This window comes from Gymnoscopelus braueri (assembly GCF_963280865.1).
Source record: "Gymnoscopelus braueri genome assembly, chromosome: 6".
NCBI classification, from domain to species: Eukaryota; Metazoa; Chordata; class Actinopteri; order Myctophiformes; family Myctophidae; genus Gymnoscopelus; species Gymnoscopelus braueri.
The window spans coordinates 38,430,483-38,449,095 of record NC_137607.1 but is presented as its reverse complement, the minus strand read 5'-3'; the positions used below and the strand labels follow the sequence as shown (position 1 = coordinate 38,449,095).

Sequence of the window (18,613 nt, the reverse complement as noted above, 5' to 3'; positions counted from 1 at the left end):
ATTCTTGGTATTTTCATTCTGTTGACTGAAAAACTTTGACATTCAAAATGTCACATGACAAAGATTTAAGAAAGAAAGTCTGGTTTTCATATTAACTCTCTCAGTGCCACGCCCCGAGATATCCCGAGTTTTTCCCGAGTACCCTCCGTGCCAGCACGAGAAATCCCGAGTTTTTACTTTTGACTGTGGTCGCGCTATACTGTTTATTTTTCATGATCACTTTCGCTTCCTGACTCCTTCAGACTCATTGGGTTCCGGTTTCATGACGCAGATTCCGTTTCCGGTTCTAATTTTTTTCCCGCGATCATTTTTGGCCAGAATAGGGAAAGTCACGGTTTTTCACACGGTATAAAAAACAAACGGAGAGGTCCACGTATACTCTCTTTGGTCTGGGTGACGATCAGTCATCGTAGTCGTGTATCACATCGTAATTTAGCCCGATCAACGATTGTCAAAAATGTCAACATCCGGTTATGACCGGATATGACGTGAGCCTGTTTGGGAGGGGGCGAGTGAGCCAGCGAGGTCATCAATGTGTCGATTTGTTGCTCTCTACTGGTAGAACTGTATTATGGGTTTAAAAACCCAATCAGATCATTTATTTGAATGAAAAATTACAAAAAAAAAAACGCAAATTGCTGGCACTGGGGGAGTACTTTATGAAAATACTCTTGGCACTGAAAGAGTTAACAACCATGCAATTTAAAAAAAAATCTTATTCTTATTATTGTAAAAAAAAAAGATTAAAGGCACAAGCTCAATGGTCCAAGTGCTCCAACCACTAAGGAGTATGTAATCATGAAAATCACTGAAAGAGGAGTTATTGTATAAACAGTTACACCAGAGTTATACAGGATAACATGAGATACACATGAGAGTTTCCTCAAGCTTTGTGGATTAAAGCTACAATCTGTAAGTTTTATGTCTGAGAGGTAATTGCCACAGCGTCCAAACTACAATAAAGATGGCGCCGCATGTAGTGTCCAAATCCGGTGCACTGTCTGCTTCAAATAACCTTATTGACATTGTCAATCTGTGTACATTTATCAATGGTAGAGCACGGAGTCCACCTCGATTAAAGTTTTATTCATTAAAATAAGTCCCAGATTGTAGCTTTAAATAACTGTTTACCCGTAATCCACAGCCATTCCCATCACCTTCAAGATGGGTCTGAAGAACCAGGAGGGCCCAGAAGGAGGCAACGTGAGCCTGCGCTGTGAGCTGTCCAAGGCGGGGGTCCCGGTGGAGTGGTGGAGGGGAGAGGACCAGATCTACCACGGAGGGAGGTACCAGATGAAGCTGGACGGGAAGATAGCCGAGATGCAGATCAGGAACGTCCAGCCAGAGGATGTAGGGCAGTACGGCTGTGTCTTCGGAGACCAGAAGACGACAGCTGAAGTGTGTGTGAGAGGTGCGTTCAGTGGTGTTGAAGATTTATCAATGTGTCTTGTTCCATATACTATATTTCCAACATTAAGGGTCCGATGCAGAATTAACATTCTGGACAAGTTAGAAAACATGCTATAACATTCTGGATAAGTTTGAAAATATGCTATTTGGAATATAAAACAGAATACAGGACAGTGTTACTGCAATGTTTTCAAACATTACAAATGTAAAACAAACAAACAAAAAGAAAAACCTGTTAAGGTTCCAAAGTACAGCGAATGCATTTTTATAGCACATTTATCTGTTGTCTAATATTTAGTCTCATCAAGAGCTGAGTCATTCCCCTAGACGCCTAGAGAATAAAACCATGTCTCCCCTGCTATTTCTTTTCTTTTTTTTGGTGGTGGGGCTACCTATTCCATTGGTTTACATTTGTATCACTTCTATTCTATTTTTGTTTGTTTTTCACATGGACATTCTTTAATTCATTAATGACATCATGCCTCACCTTCCCCTCCAGCGGCAGCCTCGGTGTTCTTTGAGAAGGAGCTGGAGAACCAGGTGTTGATGGCAGGTAAACCACTGCTGATGTCCTGTGAAATCTCCAGTGCCAACGTTCCAGTCACCTGGAAGAAGGATGACCAGCTGGTGGAAGACGGTGGACACTACAGTATCATAAAGAGAGGAGCCACTCATACCCTAGAAATCAAGAAACTATGTCTGGAGGACGCTGGAGAATATTGTTGCATTACTCGGGGCAAGAAGACCACAGCAAAGTTAGTCGTAAGGGGTAGGTGGATACGTTAGATAACATCTCCTTTGATCTTTTCCCATTTCATTCATTTATTGCTATTGCTTATTTCATTATCATTTCCTTGAAGATGATTACCATCTTCGTAAAGCTAACTCATGATTGTTCATATGCTGAGTAACCCACACATTATTGTCACCAGTGTTGGGCAGTAACAAGTTACTTTTAATATGTTACTGTAATATTATTATTTTACCCAGTAACGAGTAGTGTAAGGTATTACTCTGCCAAAACAGTAATATTATACCATATTACTCTGTAAAAAATAGTACATATAACATATTACTCAGGTTTTGTTGGCTGCCTTTTGAAAACATTTTGTTTAAAAGGTCAAGAGAGATTGCTACTTTATTTTATAGCCTTTTTGGCTGATTGGTGACTCTTATTATTATTATTCCCAAAAATGTGATTCAGTTCTAAAGGGAGCTGGCTAAACAGATTGTGTTGATGTATCTCTTTTTTCTTTTTTTGGGGGGGTGGGGGGGGGACAAAAGTAATATGCAATATAATATATAATATATTACTCTTGATTCCAAGTAATATAATATTATTACTTTTTTAAGGAATAATATGTACTGTAATAAGTAACATATTACTCTCCTGTGTAATATTGCCCAACACTGATTGTCACCATGCCATTAGTTTATTGCGACCCATTTCATTTCCATTCTCTAAAAGTCAGAGCTCTATCTAGCTCCTCGTTCTTCCATAGAGCGTGTACGGATCGTGTCAGGGCTGAAGGACATGACAGTGACAGCCGGCGAGGATGCTGCGTTTGAGTGCGAGCTGACCCATTCGGATGTGACTGAGGGCGTGTGGTGGCTGGGCCCCAGCCCGCTGCAGAAGAACGAGATGAACCAGATGACCTGCCGGGGCCGTTTTCATCGCCTGGTTCTCACCATGACCACACCAGAGGAGACGGGCACCGTGGCCTTTGTGGTTGGGGAAGAGAAGTCCTCTGCAAGTCTGCTAGTGGTCCCCAAGGCCAAAGGTGAGGACAGATGAGACAAAAGCTGTCTTTGATAATATATTTTTCTTTATTGTGATAAATGTTAAAGTCATGTTGAAGTTTGGTAGAACCTTGGGTTGTTGCTCCATACAATGGAATCGCAACTCCCATTTCCTTGATCACAGAGCACAGAGGCGGATGATCGACAATACAATATTTTGACTTAGACAACCCAAGGTCCTACGAAAGTTCAGCATAACTTTAACAACTGATCTGTCCTAATGTGGCAGTTGACTATTACTGTTACATATTCAATACGTTATTTGGGGTATTAGATGTGCCTACTGCCTACTTCATTAAATTCAATCTTCAGGCATCAGAGACTAGTATTTTCTTCTAATATGAACTATTGCATACTCTTAAGTGTTATTTGAGGAGAAGCCTGAGGATGTCGCGATCATGGAAGGGGAGACGGCCACCTTGTCCTGCACCACCTCTGACCTTACTTCCTCTGTCACCTGGAAACGTAACTATATCCCACTCGTGAGTGGTGAAAAGTATGAAATACGTAAGGAAGGCAAGGTCAACCTACTGATCATCTACGATGTGGAGCCCCAGGATACTGGCGTGTACACTTGTGATACAGGAGATGTGCAGAGCAATGCCAAACTTGCAGTGAAAGGTAAAAACAGCATTAAAACTGTATGGATACTAGCCATGGCCAAATTCCTTTATGACCAACAGCATTGGACCGGATTCTATGAGAAATTATATCAATTACTTATTTCAATTGTGCACCTGGTTATAATCTCTTTACTACAGATATTTCTTCACACCATGCTAATTTTCAACCAATGCCACCGTTTAGAAAATGCATTTCAAATGTGACGCTTGTGTCTACTGTATTCCTTTTAAACCGAAAACTACTTCTTGGTTCAACTGTCTCTCCAGAGCTTCCACCATTCTTCCAAGAAGAGCTGCAGAACGTGGAGGCTGAGGAAGGTGGCACAGCGTTCCTGTACTGTGAGCTGTCTAGGTCTGGGGTGCCGGTGCAGTGGATGAAAAACTCACTGCCTGTGAGAACCAATAGAAAGTATGAGCTGAAACAAGATGGCTGCCTGTTCAAACTCTACATCAAGGAGCTCAAACTGGAGGACAGTGGCAGCTACTCATGTGTTGCAGGAAGTGCAGAGACCACTGCAACTGTAACAGTGACAGGTGTGTGCATTTTAAAATGTGCATAGCGAAGTTTAGGGGACATTTCAACAGCAGCAGAACAGTAGAATTAATATCTGCCTTCTCAGCACAATATTGAATAAATACATTATTTCTAATCATTTTTGATGTACTGTATCTACCCCAGAACTCCCTCCAATTTTCAAGAAAGATTTGCAGAGTGTGGAGACAGAGGAAGGAGACACAGCCACTCTGTACTGTGAGCTGTCTAAACCTGGTGTGTATGTACAATGGAAGAAGAACAAGCTGCCTCTGAGAGCCAACAGAAAGTATGAGATGAAACAGAATGGCTGCTTACTCCAGCTCCACATCAAGGACCTCAAGCCTGAGGACAGTGGCAGCTATTTGTGTCAGGCAGAAGGTGCAGAGACCGCTGCAACGCTGTCCGTGAAAGGTGTGTGCATTTTTCGTGTAACAAACTCTCAGGACAATTCAACAGACATTTAGAGAAACGCATTACTTCTAATAAATCTAAATACTGATTATTCTGTCCCTCCCTATACCAATCTTTACCAGAGGTGATTCCATTCTTCAAGGAAGATTTGCAAAGTGTACAGGCTGAGGAAGGAGGCACAGCCACTCTGTCCTGTGAGCTGTCTAAACCTGGTGTGTCTGTGCAATGGAGGAAGAACAGTCTGCCTCTGAGAGCCAACAGGAAGTATGAGATGAATCAAGATGGCTGCCTGTTGCAGCTCCACATCAAGGACCTCAAACCTGAGGACAGGGGCAGCTACTCATGTGTGACAGGAGATGCAGAGACCGCTGCAACTCTGTCAGTAAAAGGTGTGTGTATTTTTTAAATATACATAGAGACATTGATAGATTCTGGGTGGTTACATTTTAAAATGCTACATGGTGACTGGTGGCATTAATTATATTGTCATTTAGTGGAAAACGCCACCAGTAAACAAAAAAACACCACCATTTTCCAAATAAAAACAAGACTCCACATTCACATTTGGTAATCTCTAATGTCAGTAATATTAACCCATTCAAACCGGGGAAGCATCTGTGTAACCACTTTATCCATATTTTATACTTTGGCTATTCAAAAATAGCAGATATACAAGCTCAACTTGTAGATCTGCTATTTTTTTGAAAAATCTTGAACATTTGTGCAAATATTTGAATATATATATATATAGTTCTTAAAGGGAACATTTTCAACTCAAATCTTTGCTTCTGGGGGTCCGCGGCCACATATAATTTTGGGGGTCCTTGACATGAAAAGGTTTGAGCACCACTGATATAGCAACATACCTTTGCTTTCCATTTTGACCTGAGGTCTAAACGGGTTCAACTAATAACCTGTAATTCTGTCCAATATTTCCCAGAACTGCCTGCATTCTTCCAGGAAGAGCTAGAAAGCGTACAGGCTGACGAGGGAAGCACAGCCACTCTGAACTGTGAGCTGTCTAAACCTGGTGTGTATGTGCAATGGAAGAAGAACAAGCTGCCTCTGAGAGCCAACAGGAAGTACGAGATGAAACAGGATGGCTGCCTGTTGCAGCTCCACGTCAAAGATCTGAAGCCTGAGGACAGTGGCAGCTACTCCTGTGTGGCAGGAGATGCAGAGACCATCGCAACCGTGTCTGTAAAAGGTGTGTGTGCATTTTGAAGAAATGCATAGAAAAGGTTTACTACACGTACGGTACATCTGGAAAAGTTTGGATTCGGGATTAACTGTCAAATATAATTCAGTGATTGATTATTGCTGCAAGCCAGAACTAATTTTAATTAATAAAATGTTATTTTAACCCATCTGTATGGTAGAGTATGTGAATACAGTATAGCTAGCACATCTTCAGTGGTCGGAGGTGGTCTCCCTACTACCTTTTCCTACCCTTGTGTCAGGTAGGACACCTACTGGTTGACAAGTAGCCCTGCCTGAAGCTCATACGCCCAATATCTCCCCTGACCAAGGGAGAATTTGGTCTTGCATGAGTGGCAGATGTTTGGTTTCACACGCGGGAGACCCGGATTCAAATCCTGGGTGATACAATAGCAATTTCATCTCTCGTCAGTAGAGGACATCAAACCTACGGATTGTAGCTTTACTTTTGTGCCATGAATTTTATTGTCTTTTGTGGAAAATGCTACCATTTAAGTAGTAGACTAAAACAAACAAATGAAATGATCTGCAAATAACAATATTTGATCCATTTGGTAATGCCTCCAATCGTATTCATATTAAACAAATAACCTGTAATGTGTGTCCGGTGTTTCTCAGAACTCCCTCTGTTCTTCAAGGAGGAGGTGCAGGGTGTGGAGGCTGAGGAAGGAGACACAGCCACTCTGTACTGTGAGCTGTCTAAACCTGGTGTGTATGTACAATGGAAGAAGAACAAGCAGGCTCTGAGAGCCAACAGGAAGTATGAGATGAAACAAGATGGCTACCTTGTCCAGCTCCACATCAAGGACCTCACACCTGAGGACAGTGGAAGCTACTCCTGTCAGGCAGAAGGTGCAGAGACCACCGCAACTCTGTCAGTGACAGGTATGTGCATCTTATGTGCAGTGGTGGGAAAAGTACTCACATATTTTACTTACGTAAAAGTAGCAATACCACAATATAAAAATACTCTGTTTACAGGTGAAAGGCCTGTGTTCAAAATGTTACTTGAGTAAAAGTACAAAAGTATTGGCATCAAAATATACTTAAGTATCAAAAGTAAAAGTACTAAAATGTTTGAAAATAGCAGATCTACAAGCTCACAACGCGTCACATCGCTTGTAGATCGTCTATTTTCAAATAGCCTGTGTATAAACTAGGGCTGAAGTGGATAATGTATGTTTTATAATATAATAATTTATATCTGCAAAGTAACGAGTAATTAAGGTTTTCAAATAATTGTAGTGGAGTAAAAGTACAATATTTGCCTCTGAGATGTAGTGGAGTAGAAGTAAAAGCACTGAAAATTTAAAATACTCCAGCAAAGTAAAAATACCCCAAAAAAATTACTTAAGTACAGTACTTAGTTACTTTACACCACTGCTTATGTGTAAAAATAAACTCTGCGTTAATTCAGCAAATGGACATTTAGAGAGGAGCATTATTCCTATAAATGTATGACTGATAATAATGTCTCTCCCCTATACCAATCATTCCCAGAACTGAATGTTCTTTCACTAATTGAATTGCATTATGTGATGGCAGCCAACCCTCTGACAAGTGTATTAGAATCAATTCCTTCCCATCTTTACTGTGTCTTTCCAAGAACTCCCTGCATTCTTCAAGGAAGAGTTACAAATCGTAGAAGCGAAGGAAGGAGGCACAGCCACTCTGTCCTGTGAGCTGTCTAAACCTGGTGTGTCTGTGCAATGGAGGAAGAACAAGCTGCCTCTGAGAGCCAATAGAAAGTATGAGATGAAACAGGACAGCTGCCTGTTGCAGCTCCACATCAAGGACCTCAAACCTGAGGACAGTGACAGCTACTCATGTGTGGCAGCAGGAGGTGCAGAGACCACTGCGTCTGTGTATGTAAAAGGTGTGTGCATTTTGGTATTAGTGCAATCTGGGAACCCATCGTCCAAAAAAAAGGAAAAAACAGCGCCCTCTGCTGTTTTTTTCCTTTGAATATGACTCTGGGAGGACCGCCCAATAGAATGTTGATAACAGGATGTTGGCCGTTTGGTCCGCCCTCAGCCCTACTCTTCCGGTGGGGGCGCCTATGTTTTCATTCCCACTAACAACATTTATCCCATGAAACACTAACAACATTTCTCCCACGGATCATGGATCGTTTTGGTTATAAGCCCACAATTGTTTCTATAATGGAATAACAAGTTAAAATGTTACTAACTTTCCGTGGTGTTGTCGGCTCCGAGGACGCCGTTGTTGAATGAGTTTAGGTTTGTTTCCAGTGGGAAGGAAAATGATGTAAATCCCGGCCACTACATTTGATTGGGTAAAGCGCGGCTTGCTTCCTGATCTAAGGCCTGCCCACTTGTAGGCCAACGATCACACGTTCTGAATAGCCCTCCCGACCGATGCAGTAGCGCAGCTCGGAATCTGTTCTTGAGAGATTAGTATTAGTGTGACACATTTAACTGCATAATGGAGAAATCACATAATGTCATAAGAGGGCAAACATCTAAACGTACCCTAGACTTATTCCCAAATACTTATGTTCTTTCACTAATTGAATTGCGTTATGTGATGGCAGCCAACCCTCTGACAAGTGTATTAGAATCAATTCCTTCCCATCTTTACTGTGTCTTTCCAAGAACTCCCTGCATTCTTCAAGGAAGAGTTACAAATCGTAGAAGCGAAGGAAGGAGGCACAGCCACTCTGTCCTGTGAGCTGTCTAAACCTGGTGTGTCTGTGCAATGGAGGAAGAACAAGCTGCCTCTGAGAGCCAACAGGAGGTATGAGATGAAACAAGATGGCTGCCTGTTCCAGCTCCAAATTAAGGACCTCACACCTGAGGACAGCGACAGTTACTCATGTGTGGCAGGAGGTGCAGAGACCACTGCGTCCGTATATGTAAAAGGTGTGTGCATTTTGATATTTGGGTAATAAATTGTACTGCATGTGGAAAAGTCTAATAATGTCATAAGAGGACAAACATAAATAAACGTAAATGTATTCTTGATTTTCAAATACTTTTCCTATAGTTTTTCTGGACTTAATACTATACTAATTGAATAGTGTCATGTGATTATCCCCAATCCTCGACAACTATAATGAATTGTATGTACATATACATATTTATATATATATATTTATGTATTTTTTTCTGAGAATCAAACCTAACTGAACTGAAACTACAGTACATTAGATAAAGCAAGCTATTAGGAATATCTGCAAATACTCAAGGCAAAGTATTAAACATTGCTCCTAATCGACTGAAGAACTATAATCCCCCTCCACCTTGTATCTTTCCTAGAACTCCCTCCATTCTTCAAGCAGGAGTTGCAATGTTCAGAGGAAGGAGGAACAGCCACTCTGTCCTGTGAGCTGTCTAAACCTGGTGTGTCTGTGCAATGGAGGAAGAACAAGCTGCCTCTGAGAGCCAACAGGAAGTATGAGATGAATCAAGATGGCTGCCTGTTGCAGCTCCGCATCAAGGACCTGAAACCTGAGGACAGTGACAGCTACTCATGTGTGACAGGAAGTGCAGAGACCAACTGCACTCTGTCAGTGAAAGGTGTGTGCATACTGAAAAATATTTCATTGTATCCCAAACATTCAAATACTTTCCCTTGACTTACTAGTCATCTGAGTTTTCTGGCATTAACAAGCTTAAGAATCTAAAAATCCCCACTAGTGGCCCCTAGAGGCTGTGCTGCTCCTCAACACCAACTGGACCAAAGTAGTTTGAAACATTCAACAGCCTCACACTATCACTGGTGGGGCCTTACACAAAATTCACCTGGAAAAATATTTTTCTCTAACGTTTATGTACATCCACACATGTGAATATTTCACGACAATAAAGCAATGCCATTTTCATTCGCTACAAAGTGTTGGGTGAACGGACAGACAAACCGACATTGCCATATGTTTAGAAGATCCATACAACTAACTCTAATCCTACATAAAGCCATGCTTTGCTTTTCCTTCTTTTTTAAGCTATTGAATGGGCACCCCAGTGCATCATAGAGTAAGACCACATACCACATAAATGATGCTGTATTATTAATTCCCGCTGCTGGCCTGGGTTTGATGCAATTCATCCCCCCTTTCTGTCCCGCTTTTTCTGTCCCTCTGTTCACTGTCCTATCTAAGCAAAAAAAAATCTAGTTTTTAACATTGTTCCTACAAGACAATCACTTACAACGTATTCATTCACCTCTTTCAGAGCTCCCTCCATTCTTCAAGGAGGAGTTGCAAAGTGTACAGGCTGAGGAGGGAGACACAGCCACTCTGTCCTGTGAGCTGTCTAAACCTGGTGTGTCTGTGCAATGGAAGAAGAACAATCTGCCTCTGAGAGCCAACAGGAAGTATGAGATGAAACAAGATGGCTGCCTGTTGCAGCTCCACATCAAGGAAATCAAACCTGAGGACAGTGGCAGCTACTCGTGTGTGGTAGGAGCTGTGGAGACAACTGCCACTCTGTCAGTGAAAGGTGGGTGAATTTTATTTATGTAACAAACTTTTGGGGACAAATTATTTTCAAACGTTCTGGCATTCACTTTATTTGCAGCTACAATACAGTACGTAAAACAAGATCAAAAAGTCTCCACATTAGAGTACTGTGATCTCATTCTGTCACTCTCCACAACTTTCCCAGAGCTAGCTGTATTCTTCAAGGAGAATTTGCAGAGTGTGCAGTCTGAGGAGGGAGGCACAGCCACACTGTACTGTGAGCTGTCTAAGCCTGGTGTGTATGTGCAATGGAAGAAGAGCATGGTGCCTCTGAGAGCCAACAGGAAGTATGAGATGAAAGAGGTTGGGTGCTCCCTGCAGCTCCACATCAAGGATCTCAAACCTGAGGACAGTGGAAGCTACTCCTGTCTTGCAGAAGGGGCAGAGACCACCGCAACTGTCTCCGTTAAAGGTGTGTGCTTTTGATATGCATAACAAATTTCTGAGCAAATCAAATGGCTCCATTTATGTGGACAAACAACAGAATCATAATGTTTTTTATAGCCAGGTATGTTTGCACATACATAAACATGATTTGAAAATAAAAACAAGATTTGGTCCGTATTTGGCAATGTCTACAATGTCATGCAAGACTAATAACCTGTTATGATATTGTAATGTATGTCTGATATTTCCCAGAACTCCATCTACTCTTCAAGAAGAAGTTGCAGAGTGCGGAGGCTGAGGAAGGAGGCACAGTCACACTGTATTGTGAGCTGTCTAAACCTGGTGTGTATGTACAATGGAAGAAGAACAAGCAGCCTCTGAGAGCCAACAGGAAGTATGAGATGAAACAAGACGGATGCCTTTTCCAGCTCCACATCAAGGACCTCACACCTGAGGACAGTGGCAGCTACTCGTGTCAGGCAGAAGGTGCAGAGACCACCGCAACTCTGTCAGTGACAGGTATGTGCATCTTATGTGTAAAATACCCCTGGGTTAATTCAATAAACAGGCATTTAGAGAAATTAATAATTCCTAATAAATGCTCAATTTATAGTGCTGTTCCGCCCTACCAATCTTTCCCAGAACTGGCTGCATTCTTCAAAGAAGATTTGCAAACTGTACAGGCTGAGGAAGGAGGCACGGCCACTTTGCACTGTGAGCTGTCTAAGCCTGGTATGTCAGTACAGTGGAGTAAGGGCATGGTGCCTCTGAGAGCCAACAGGAAGTATGAGATGAAACAGGACGGCTGCTCCCTCCAGCTCCACATCAAGGATCTCAAACCAGAAGATAGTGGCAGCTACTCATGTTTTGCAGGAGGAGCAGAGACCACTGCAGCAGTAGCTGTTAAAGGTGTTTAGCACGCTTAGATCAAACTAGATACAATTAAATATTATCACAGTGTTCTTTATCTTTAACTTCTTTTTATTTTAATTCATACCTGTCCTCCCTAAAGCAGAGCCTTCGAAGATATTGGCAAAAGAAGCTGTTGAAGATGAAAGAGTCAAACGTCCATCGAGGGCTACTGAGAAAGACGTTGGAGTTGAACAGAAAGTAAAGGAGACAGAACGTTCTGAGGAGAAGGAGAATGAATTTGACAAAACCATTGAACTGCCAGCAAGTTCACTGGAGAAGGAAAGTGAGATTAGCTGGAAGGTGAAACGACAAGAAATAATTCAGGACAAGGAGGCTGCTGTGAACCAGAAACCACAGCAGTCTGTCAGGGCTTTGGAGAAGACAAATGAAGTTGATCCGAAATTGAAACTGCCACCTGGAACTCTGGCAAAGGAAACTGAGGTTGATCCAAAACTGAAACAAGCTGTTGGGCCTTGGGAAAAAAGAGGTGAAGTTAATGAGAGAGAGAAAGAGGCAACAATGCTTCCAGAGAAGGATAACCAGCTTGAACATGTCAAACAAGCCATTAAACCCCCAATAATGTCTGTAGGGAAGGCAACAGTAGAGGAACCAGCAGGGACATTAAAGCATACTGTAGCAGACCAGATGGAGAAAGAGCCTTTGAAGCCACCTGTAAGAAGTAAAAATAAAGATACAGTGGGAAGACAACCTGCAAAGCATGTCTTGACAGAAACTGAGGAGAGAGAACTATTGAAGGACACAGTAGACCCCAAGAAACAAGGTATAACGATAACACCCATTATAGAGCCAGAAGAAGACCCAAAACAACCACTAAATACTATGAAATCTATGCCAAAAGAATCTGTTGAAGACGCAAGAGTCAAACGTCCACCAAGGGGTACAGAGAAAGACATTAGAGTTGAACAGAAAGTGAAGGAGCCAGAAAAGATTCAGGAGGAGAATGAAGATGACAAAACCGAGGTTGATCAAAAACTGAAACAACCAGTTAGGCCTTGGGAGAAAACAGCTGAACTTAATGAGAGACTGAAAGAGGCAACCACAGATAACCAGCTTGAACATGACAAACAAGCCATGAAACCCCCAATAAGGTCTGTAGGGAAGGCAACAGTAGAAGAACCTACAGGCAAATTAAAGCATACTGTAGCAGACCAGATAGAGAAAGAGCCTTTGAAGCCACCTGCAAGAAGTAAAAATAAAGACACAGCAGGAAGACAACCTCCAAAGCTTGTCCTGGCGGAAATTGAGGAGACAGAAACCTTGAAGGACAAGGTAAACATTGTTGAAAAGGACCAGAAACAGAAAGAGAACATAAAGCAGCAACAAATGTCTACAGAGAAGGAGATTGATGAAAAGCTGCTGCAAACTCCTTCAATAGATCAGCTGGACAAACAGCCCATAGACCAAACAGACATATCTATAGAAACGGAGGCAGTATTTGCCCCACCAAAACCACCTGTCAGGACCAAAGGAAAGGCAAGGGGGGCAGTAGAGAATCATTTATCAAGAGGTATTGAGGTAGCTCATGATGAAAACCAAACATTAAGGTCTAAAACTGGAAAGATTGAGGTAGATCAGCAAAGGGAACCGTTAGCAAAGCATGTGGATAAAGAGGCTGAAGGGCAAACAGAAATTCAGAAGAACCAGGCAGCAAAGAGGGAAGAATTAGAAGAAAAACCAGAACTTCCAAGGAAACAGCTGGTGAAGAAGGACACAGACCAGACAATCAAGCATCCAGTGCAAGATACAGACAAGGGAATTGCCAATCTAACAGCCTGTAAACAGCCAATCGAACAGCCTGTAAAGCCCTTGAGAAAGGAACCAGAAGTAAACCAAAAAGACAAACAGGCTGTCAAGCCAATGAGGTTGGAGGATGAGCTACCAAACATGGCAGAGGACATCCCTCTTGTATATATTTCCGAGGATGACACCTTTTCAGAAGCTGATGCATCAGTGAACCAAAACAACATTCAGCCATTTGCTTGTGCTGTTGGGGCTGAATCTCAGGCCTCTATCCCTGTTCTACCTAAAGGGCTCCACGAGCCATCACTACCTAAAGAAGGTGTGCCTGATATAGAAATTAGTGTTGAGGATGAACCGGAGATGGAGGAGGCCGCTGTCAAAATCCAAGCAGCCTTCAAAGGCTTCAAGGCCCGCAGAGATATGCGTCCAGTCTTCAAAGACGTGTTCAAGAACCAGAGTGCAAGTGTTGATGGTACCATCCATCTACAGTGTGTCGTAGAGGGGAAGCCTAGCACGGTGCGCTGGCTGAAAGATGGCCAGCAAATACTGGATGACAAACGGCACCGCATCAAAACATCAGAAGGTGTCTGCTCATTGGTGGTCACACCCCTGACCAGCAAGGATAGTGGTGTCTATACATGTGAAGTGGTCAATAAGTTCGGTGTAACCTCTTATAATGGGAATATAATTGTAGAACAGCCTCAGCAGCCTGCCTCACCAGTTCAGAAACCTGCACACCCACCCCTTGCAGCCATAACCCCTCTGCAACCGGCTACACCAAACCTAGACTCCCAAGCCAAGTCACAGCCTCAAGCCCAGTTGATGCCCCAGACTCAGGATGAGATATCTGCCTCAGTGAATGAGGCCATAGGCTATGTGGAGAGTGAGAGCATCTCTCTATGGGAGGCCTATAACCTTACTGAGCGGGATGCTCAGATGAGTCTGCAGGAGAGGAGGAGAACCTCGCTTATTGCTTCCAGCTCAAGTAAGCAATGAGTTAGATATTACCAATATTAGGCAACTTGTATATAATGTATTTAGACATTTGTGTTTATTTGACAATATGTTTTCATTCTTATACCCCTACTTTCAATAGTGTCTAGTCCCTCTGACTATGAGACTGCCTCAGATGTCATGGAGCCCAATGAGATCAGTCTCAAAGTGCCCAGGTTAGAAGAATGATTCCTCCTGTCCATTGTAGTATAATCCTTTATCTTATGTTTAATAGAATATAACACATGCGCTTCTGTTGTCACAGGGAAGCTGCCAAACGAGAGGAACAAATTCCCCTAAAGGATGATAAGGAGCAGATAACTGATCCACAACTGACAAAGAGGGTTTTGAAAGTCAAAGGTCAGACATGACGTTTTGTCCCTCATCACATCCATGCTACATGGTTTCATTAAACTAACACATAAAGGTATCTCCCTTTATTCCACAGCTGCAGATATCTCCCCTCTGCAACCGGCTCCACCACACCCAGGGACCCAAGCCAAGTCACAGCCTCAAGCCCAGTTGATGCCCCAGGATGAGATATCTGCCTCAGTGAAAGAGACCAAAGGCTACGTGGAGAGCGAGAGCATCTCTCTATGGGAGGCCTATAACCTTACTGAGCAGGATGCCCAGATGAGCCTGCAGGAAAGGAGGAGAACCTCACTCATTGCTTCCAGCTCCAGTAAGCAATGTGTTAGATCTTACCAATATTAGGCAACTTAATCTTATACAATATATTCTTAATCTATGTATTTCTTTATTTGACAATACTCTTTCTTTCATAAACTTCTACTTTAAACAGGGTCTAGTCCTTCTGACTACGACACAGCCCCAGATGTCATGGAACCCAGTGAGATAAGTCTCAAAGTGCCCAGGTGAGAAGAATGTTTTCTCCTGTCCATTGATTTATAATCCTGTATCTTATGATTCATAGAATTAAGATATGCCTTTCTATTGTCACAGGGAAGCTGCCAAACCAGAGGAACAAATTCCCCAAAAGGACGATAAGCAGGAGATAACCGCTCCACCACCAACAATGAAACATTTGAAAGTCAAAGGTCAGCCATGATGTTTTGTCACTCATCACATCTCCGGTAATTGGTTTCATTTTCTTAATGCGTATACTGTATGTATCTCCTCTATTTCACAGCTGCTGGTGATGCTAGAATGAGGACACCATCTCCTAAGCATCACCATGCCCTCACAGCTGGTACAGCCTCTGGTTCAGAGTCTGATGGAGATGAGGATAGAAGAGAGGTACATAATTGTGTAATGAGCTTGTTCTTTTGTTGTGCAGTTTTTATGGCGTGGCTCTGCAAGGAAGCTAGCCTGGCTCTGCAGGAAGCTCTGTGTGTGTGTGTGTGTGTGTGTGTGTGTGTGTGTGTGTGTGTGTGTGTGTGTGTGTGTGTGTGTGTGTGTGTGTGTGTGTGTGTGTGTGTGTGTGTGTGTGTGTGTGTGTGTGTGTGTGTGTGTGTGTGTGTGTGTGTGTGTGTGTGTGTGTGTGTGTGTGTGTGTGCGCGCAGCGCTAATCTCACAAACCGCTGGACCGATCACTGCCAAATTTCTTGGAAAAAAGAAAGGACTTGACTTGATACAGTCTATCTGAATAAAGTGATTGTGTTAGTTTTAAAGAAGCTACTGTACGTTTTCAGGACCTTTTCAATTATAAAATTCTCAGTTTGGTGCCTCTATATGACCAAGATAAGCAAATGATAACACCAGCAAGAGGATTGGCTATTTCTGTGTGTAATGATTCCAAACTTTTAATCTTATATAGCCACAGTTAGAGATCCTTTACCTCATCACTCATTACCTCATACATTTTCCCTTTTGCACCAATAGATGTCTCACTCCTCTCTTCAAAAGGGACTAATGAGCCACTAAAGGGTGAAGGTAGATCTTGGTAGAATCAACGGTGCCCATGAGAAATGCAGTCTTAAGTCTGGGAAACATTACTGCCATTGTCCACAGGGGCTGCCAATGTCAATGAAAATCCCAAACTGGTTCATAGCTGTTTTAAGTAATATAAAGTGGTTACATTCATCTGCTTTGTATTCTCCCAGACCTTTGACATTTATGTGACCAGAGCCGACTGCAGTCCTAGCGGTGGAAGCAAAGATAACTTTATATTGAAGGAAGGCCAGTATGTAGAGGTTCTGGATTCTGTCCATCCTGACAAATGGCTGGTTAGGACTAAGCCCACCAAGACCAACCCTGCTCGACAGGGATGGCTCTGCCCAGCCTATCTGGAGAAGAAGAGAAAGGTAGGTTGTGTGCACTGTATGCCAGGCCCATTATGTAACGTAGATGTTTCTGAGGATTTAAACCACACATGGGACATGTGGAATAAGGGTTAAGGCTTTAAAATGTGTAGATTTCAGAACTAACTTGATAACTTCTAGACTGACCAACATGCTAGAAGTTTTCTTCCTATGGTTGTTCACAACTGTGAATATGAGATAATTTGATGATCACTATTAATAAAATGATAACAAAAATACAGTATTTAACCAATGATACATACTGTAACTATCTTTTTTTTTTATTGCCAGGAGACATTCCCATCGTTGAGAGGACCTCAAGAGGAGCTGGATGGAATAGGATGTACTGGAGAGGAGTACAGGAAGACCTTGAGGTCAGGCATTCTGCTGTTACCTACTGCTTCAATATCTAGGCCTGAAGTCACAAGTCACTGATGCAATGTGGATTTTGGTTTTTATTCTTTCACAGGGACTCTTTAAAGCGATAGTTCACCCCAAAAAAACGGACCGGTAGGCAGTGGTTTTGGTAGGAGACACAAAGAAGACTCTTTGTGTCTCCTATACCGGATCCGCTGCCGGTCATCAAGTTATTGGCTCAGGAATGCGACAAAAACTAAAAAATATCAATGAATTCAAGTCTCCATGGGGTGACTAATCGATAGAAAAAAAGTCAGTTTGGGGGTGAACTATCCCTTTAATGCAGCATATAAATATCGTACCACCAACCCTAATCTCCATCTTCCTATTTCACCCGTGCTCTCTCTGTGATGACTGTGACATTCTCTCATTCCTTTACCAATCTTCCTTGGAACTGTTCATTTTTTTTGGGCTGATGATTGTTTATGAATGATTGCACTTTGCTCTTAACTGCAAGTTCCTCATCAAATGACCAGGTTTTCACAGTGTCTCAACTCTTAAGGTCCTTACACACCGGGGCGATTTTTTTCATGCGAATAATACGTTTTTTTTTAAAACCTTATAAAGTCAATGCAAGCTTCCACACCAGTTTCGCGGAAAGGCGTCTTTTAATTATTCGGAACGAGTCCGAATTTTGCGTACATTCGCATATTCGCCGGTGTGTAACCGCCTTTAGAATAGAATCCAACCAATGGCTCCCCTATATAGTACATTATCTACATATAACATATCGTATCTGCGCCGCGTTTCGAGCTTGTAGATCTGCTACTTTTGATGCTTTTGTGTGACGTTGTAGTATGATCAAGTAGGGCGTTAATTTACGAAAAAACACAAAAAGTTAAAATATGGTGATAAGAGGTTTCTGCCTGACAGCAACGATATACTGTATCTTCTTCAAATGAATTGCCCTCTGTCTTTAGTCAACTGGTTCAGGGCCTGGTTGATGGGGAAGAGGAGTTTGTGAAGGAGATGAAGGAGTTCACCTTACACCAGCTGCATCATCTGGAGAGCAGCCGCCATGTTCCCATGAGTGTCCTCAACCAGAGAGAGACCATCTTCAGGAACATCAAAGACATCATGGACCTGCATGAGAAGTAATGTGTGCTCATTACACAGGGCTTACACAAAGCATTTTACTTTGAGAACTTACTGAGTGTACAAACTGAACCAACAAAGTAAGATTATTATTAGAATACAGTTACTACAATTTATTAAAATGTACATTCTTTCAAAGATATAAAGTGACATGTGTACTGTAGGTCTAGTGTTCGTATGACCATACCGCCATCAATACATGTTATTCTCTATTCCTTTCCTTTCATTCATAAATTTAAAAGAATCTCCAGGGACTATTTTCAGCTGGACTTTTCAAATCAATCCAAGTTTTAAAATGCATGAAAAAAGA

General features: G+C 42.2%; 1 protein-coding gene across 1 annotated transcript in view; it reads left to right on the top strand.

Moving 5' to 3' along the window:
- Positions 1 to 18,613, top strand: part of obscna (obscurin, cytoskeletal calmodulin and titin-interacting RhoGEF a) — a 62,291-nt gene that overhangs the window by 24,205 nt on the left and 19,473 nt on the right. The window contains exons 27-53 of the mRNA XM_080431974.1: positions 1,145 to 1,411; positions 1,910 to 2,179; positions 2,913 to 3,191; positions 3,574 to 3,831; positions 4,101 to 4,367; positions 4,513 to 4,779; positions 4,902 to 5,168; positions 5,720 to 5,986; positions 6,616 to 6,882; positions 7,604 to 7,873; positions 8,613 to 8,879; positions 9,276 to 9,536; positions 10,191 to 10,457; positions 10,623 to 10,889; positions 11,117 to 11,383; positions 11,507 to 11,773; positions 11,877 to 12,217; positions 12,758 to 14,522; positions 14,634 to 14,706; positions 14,796 to 14,890; positions 14,979 to 15,212; positions 15,333 to 15,405; positions 15,494 to 15,588; positions 15,681 to 15,787; positions 16,594 to 16,794; positions 17,083 to 17,165; positions 18,129 to 18,302. Coding sequence (XP_080288100.1) covers positions 1,145 to 1,411; positions 1,910 to 2,179; positions 2,913 to 3,191; positions 3,574 to 3,831; positions 4,101 to 4,367; positions 4,513 to 4,779; positions 4,902 to 5,168; positions 5,720 to 5,986; positions 6,616 to 6,882; positions 7,604 to 7,873; positions 8,613 to 8,879; positions 9,276 to 9,536; positions 10,191 to 10,457; positions 10,623 to 10,889; positions 11,117 to 11,383; positions 11,507 to 11,773; positions 11,877 to 12,217; positions 12,758 to 14,522; positions 14,634 to 14,706; positions 14,796 to 14,890; positions 14,979 to 15,212; positions 15,333 to 15,405; positions 15,494 to 15,588; positions 15,681 to 15,787; positions 16,594 to 16,794; positions 17,083 to 17,165; positions 18,129 to 18,302 — 7,516 coding nt within the window. The remainder of the gene's footprint in view (positions 1 to 1,144; positions 1,412 to 1,909; positions 2,180 to 2,912; positions 3,192 to 3,573; positions 3,832 to 4,100; positions 4,368 to 4,512; positions 4,780 to 4,901; positions 5,169 to 5,719; positions 5,987 to 6,615; positions 6,883 to 7,603; positions 7,874 to 8,612; positions 8,880 to 9,275; positions 9,537 to 10,190; positions 10,458 to 10,622; positions 10,890 to 11,116; positions 11,384 to 11,506; positions 11,774 to 11,876; positions 12,218 to 12,757; positions 14,523 to 14,633; positions 14,707 to 14,795; positions 14,891 to 14,978; positions 15,213 to 15,332; positions 15,406 to 15,493; positions 15,589 to 15,680; positions 15,788 to 16,593; positions 16,795 to 17,082; positions 17,166 to 18,128; positions 18,303 to 18,613) is intronic.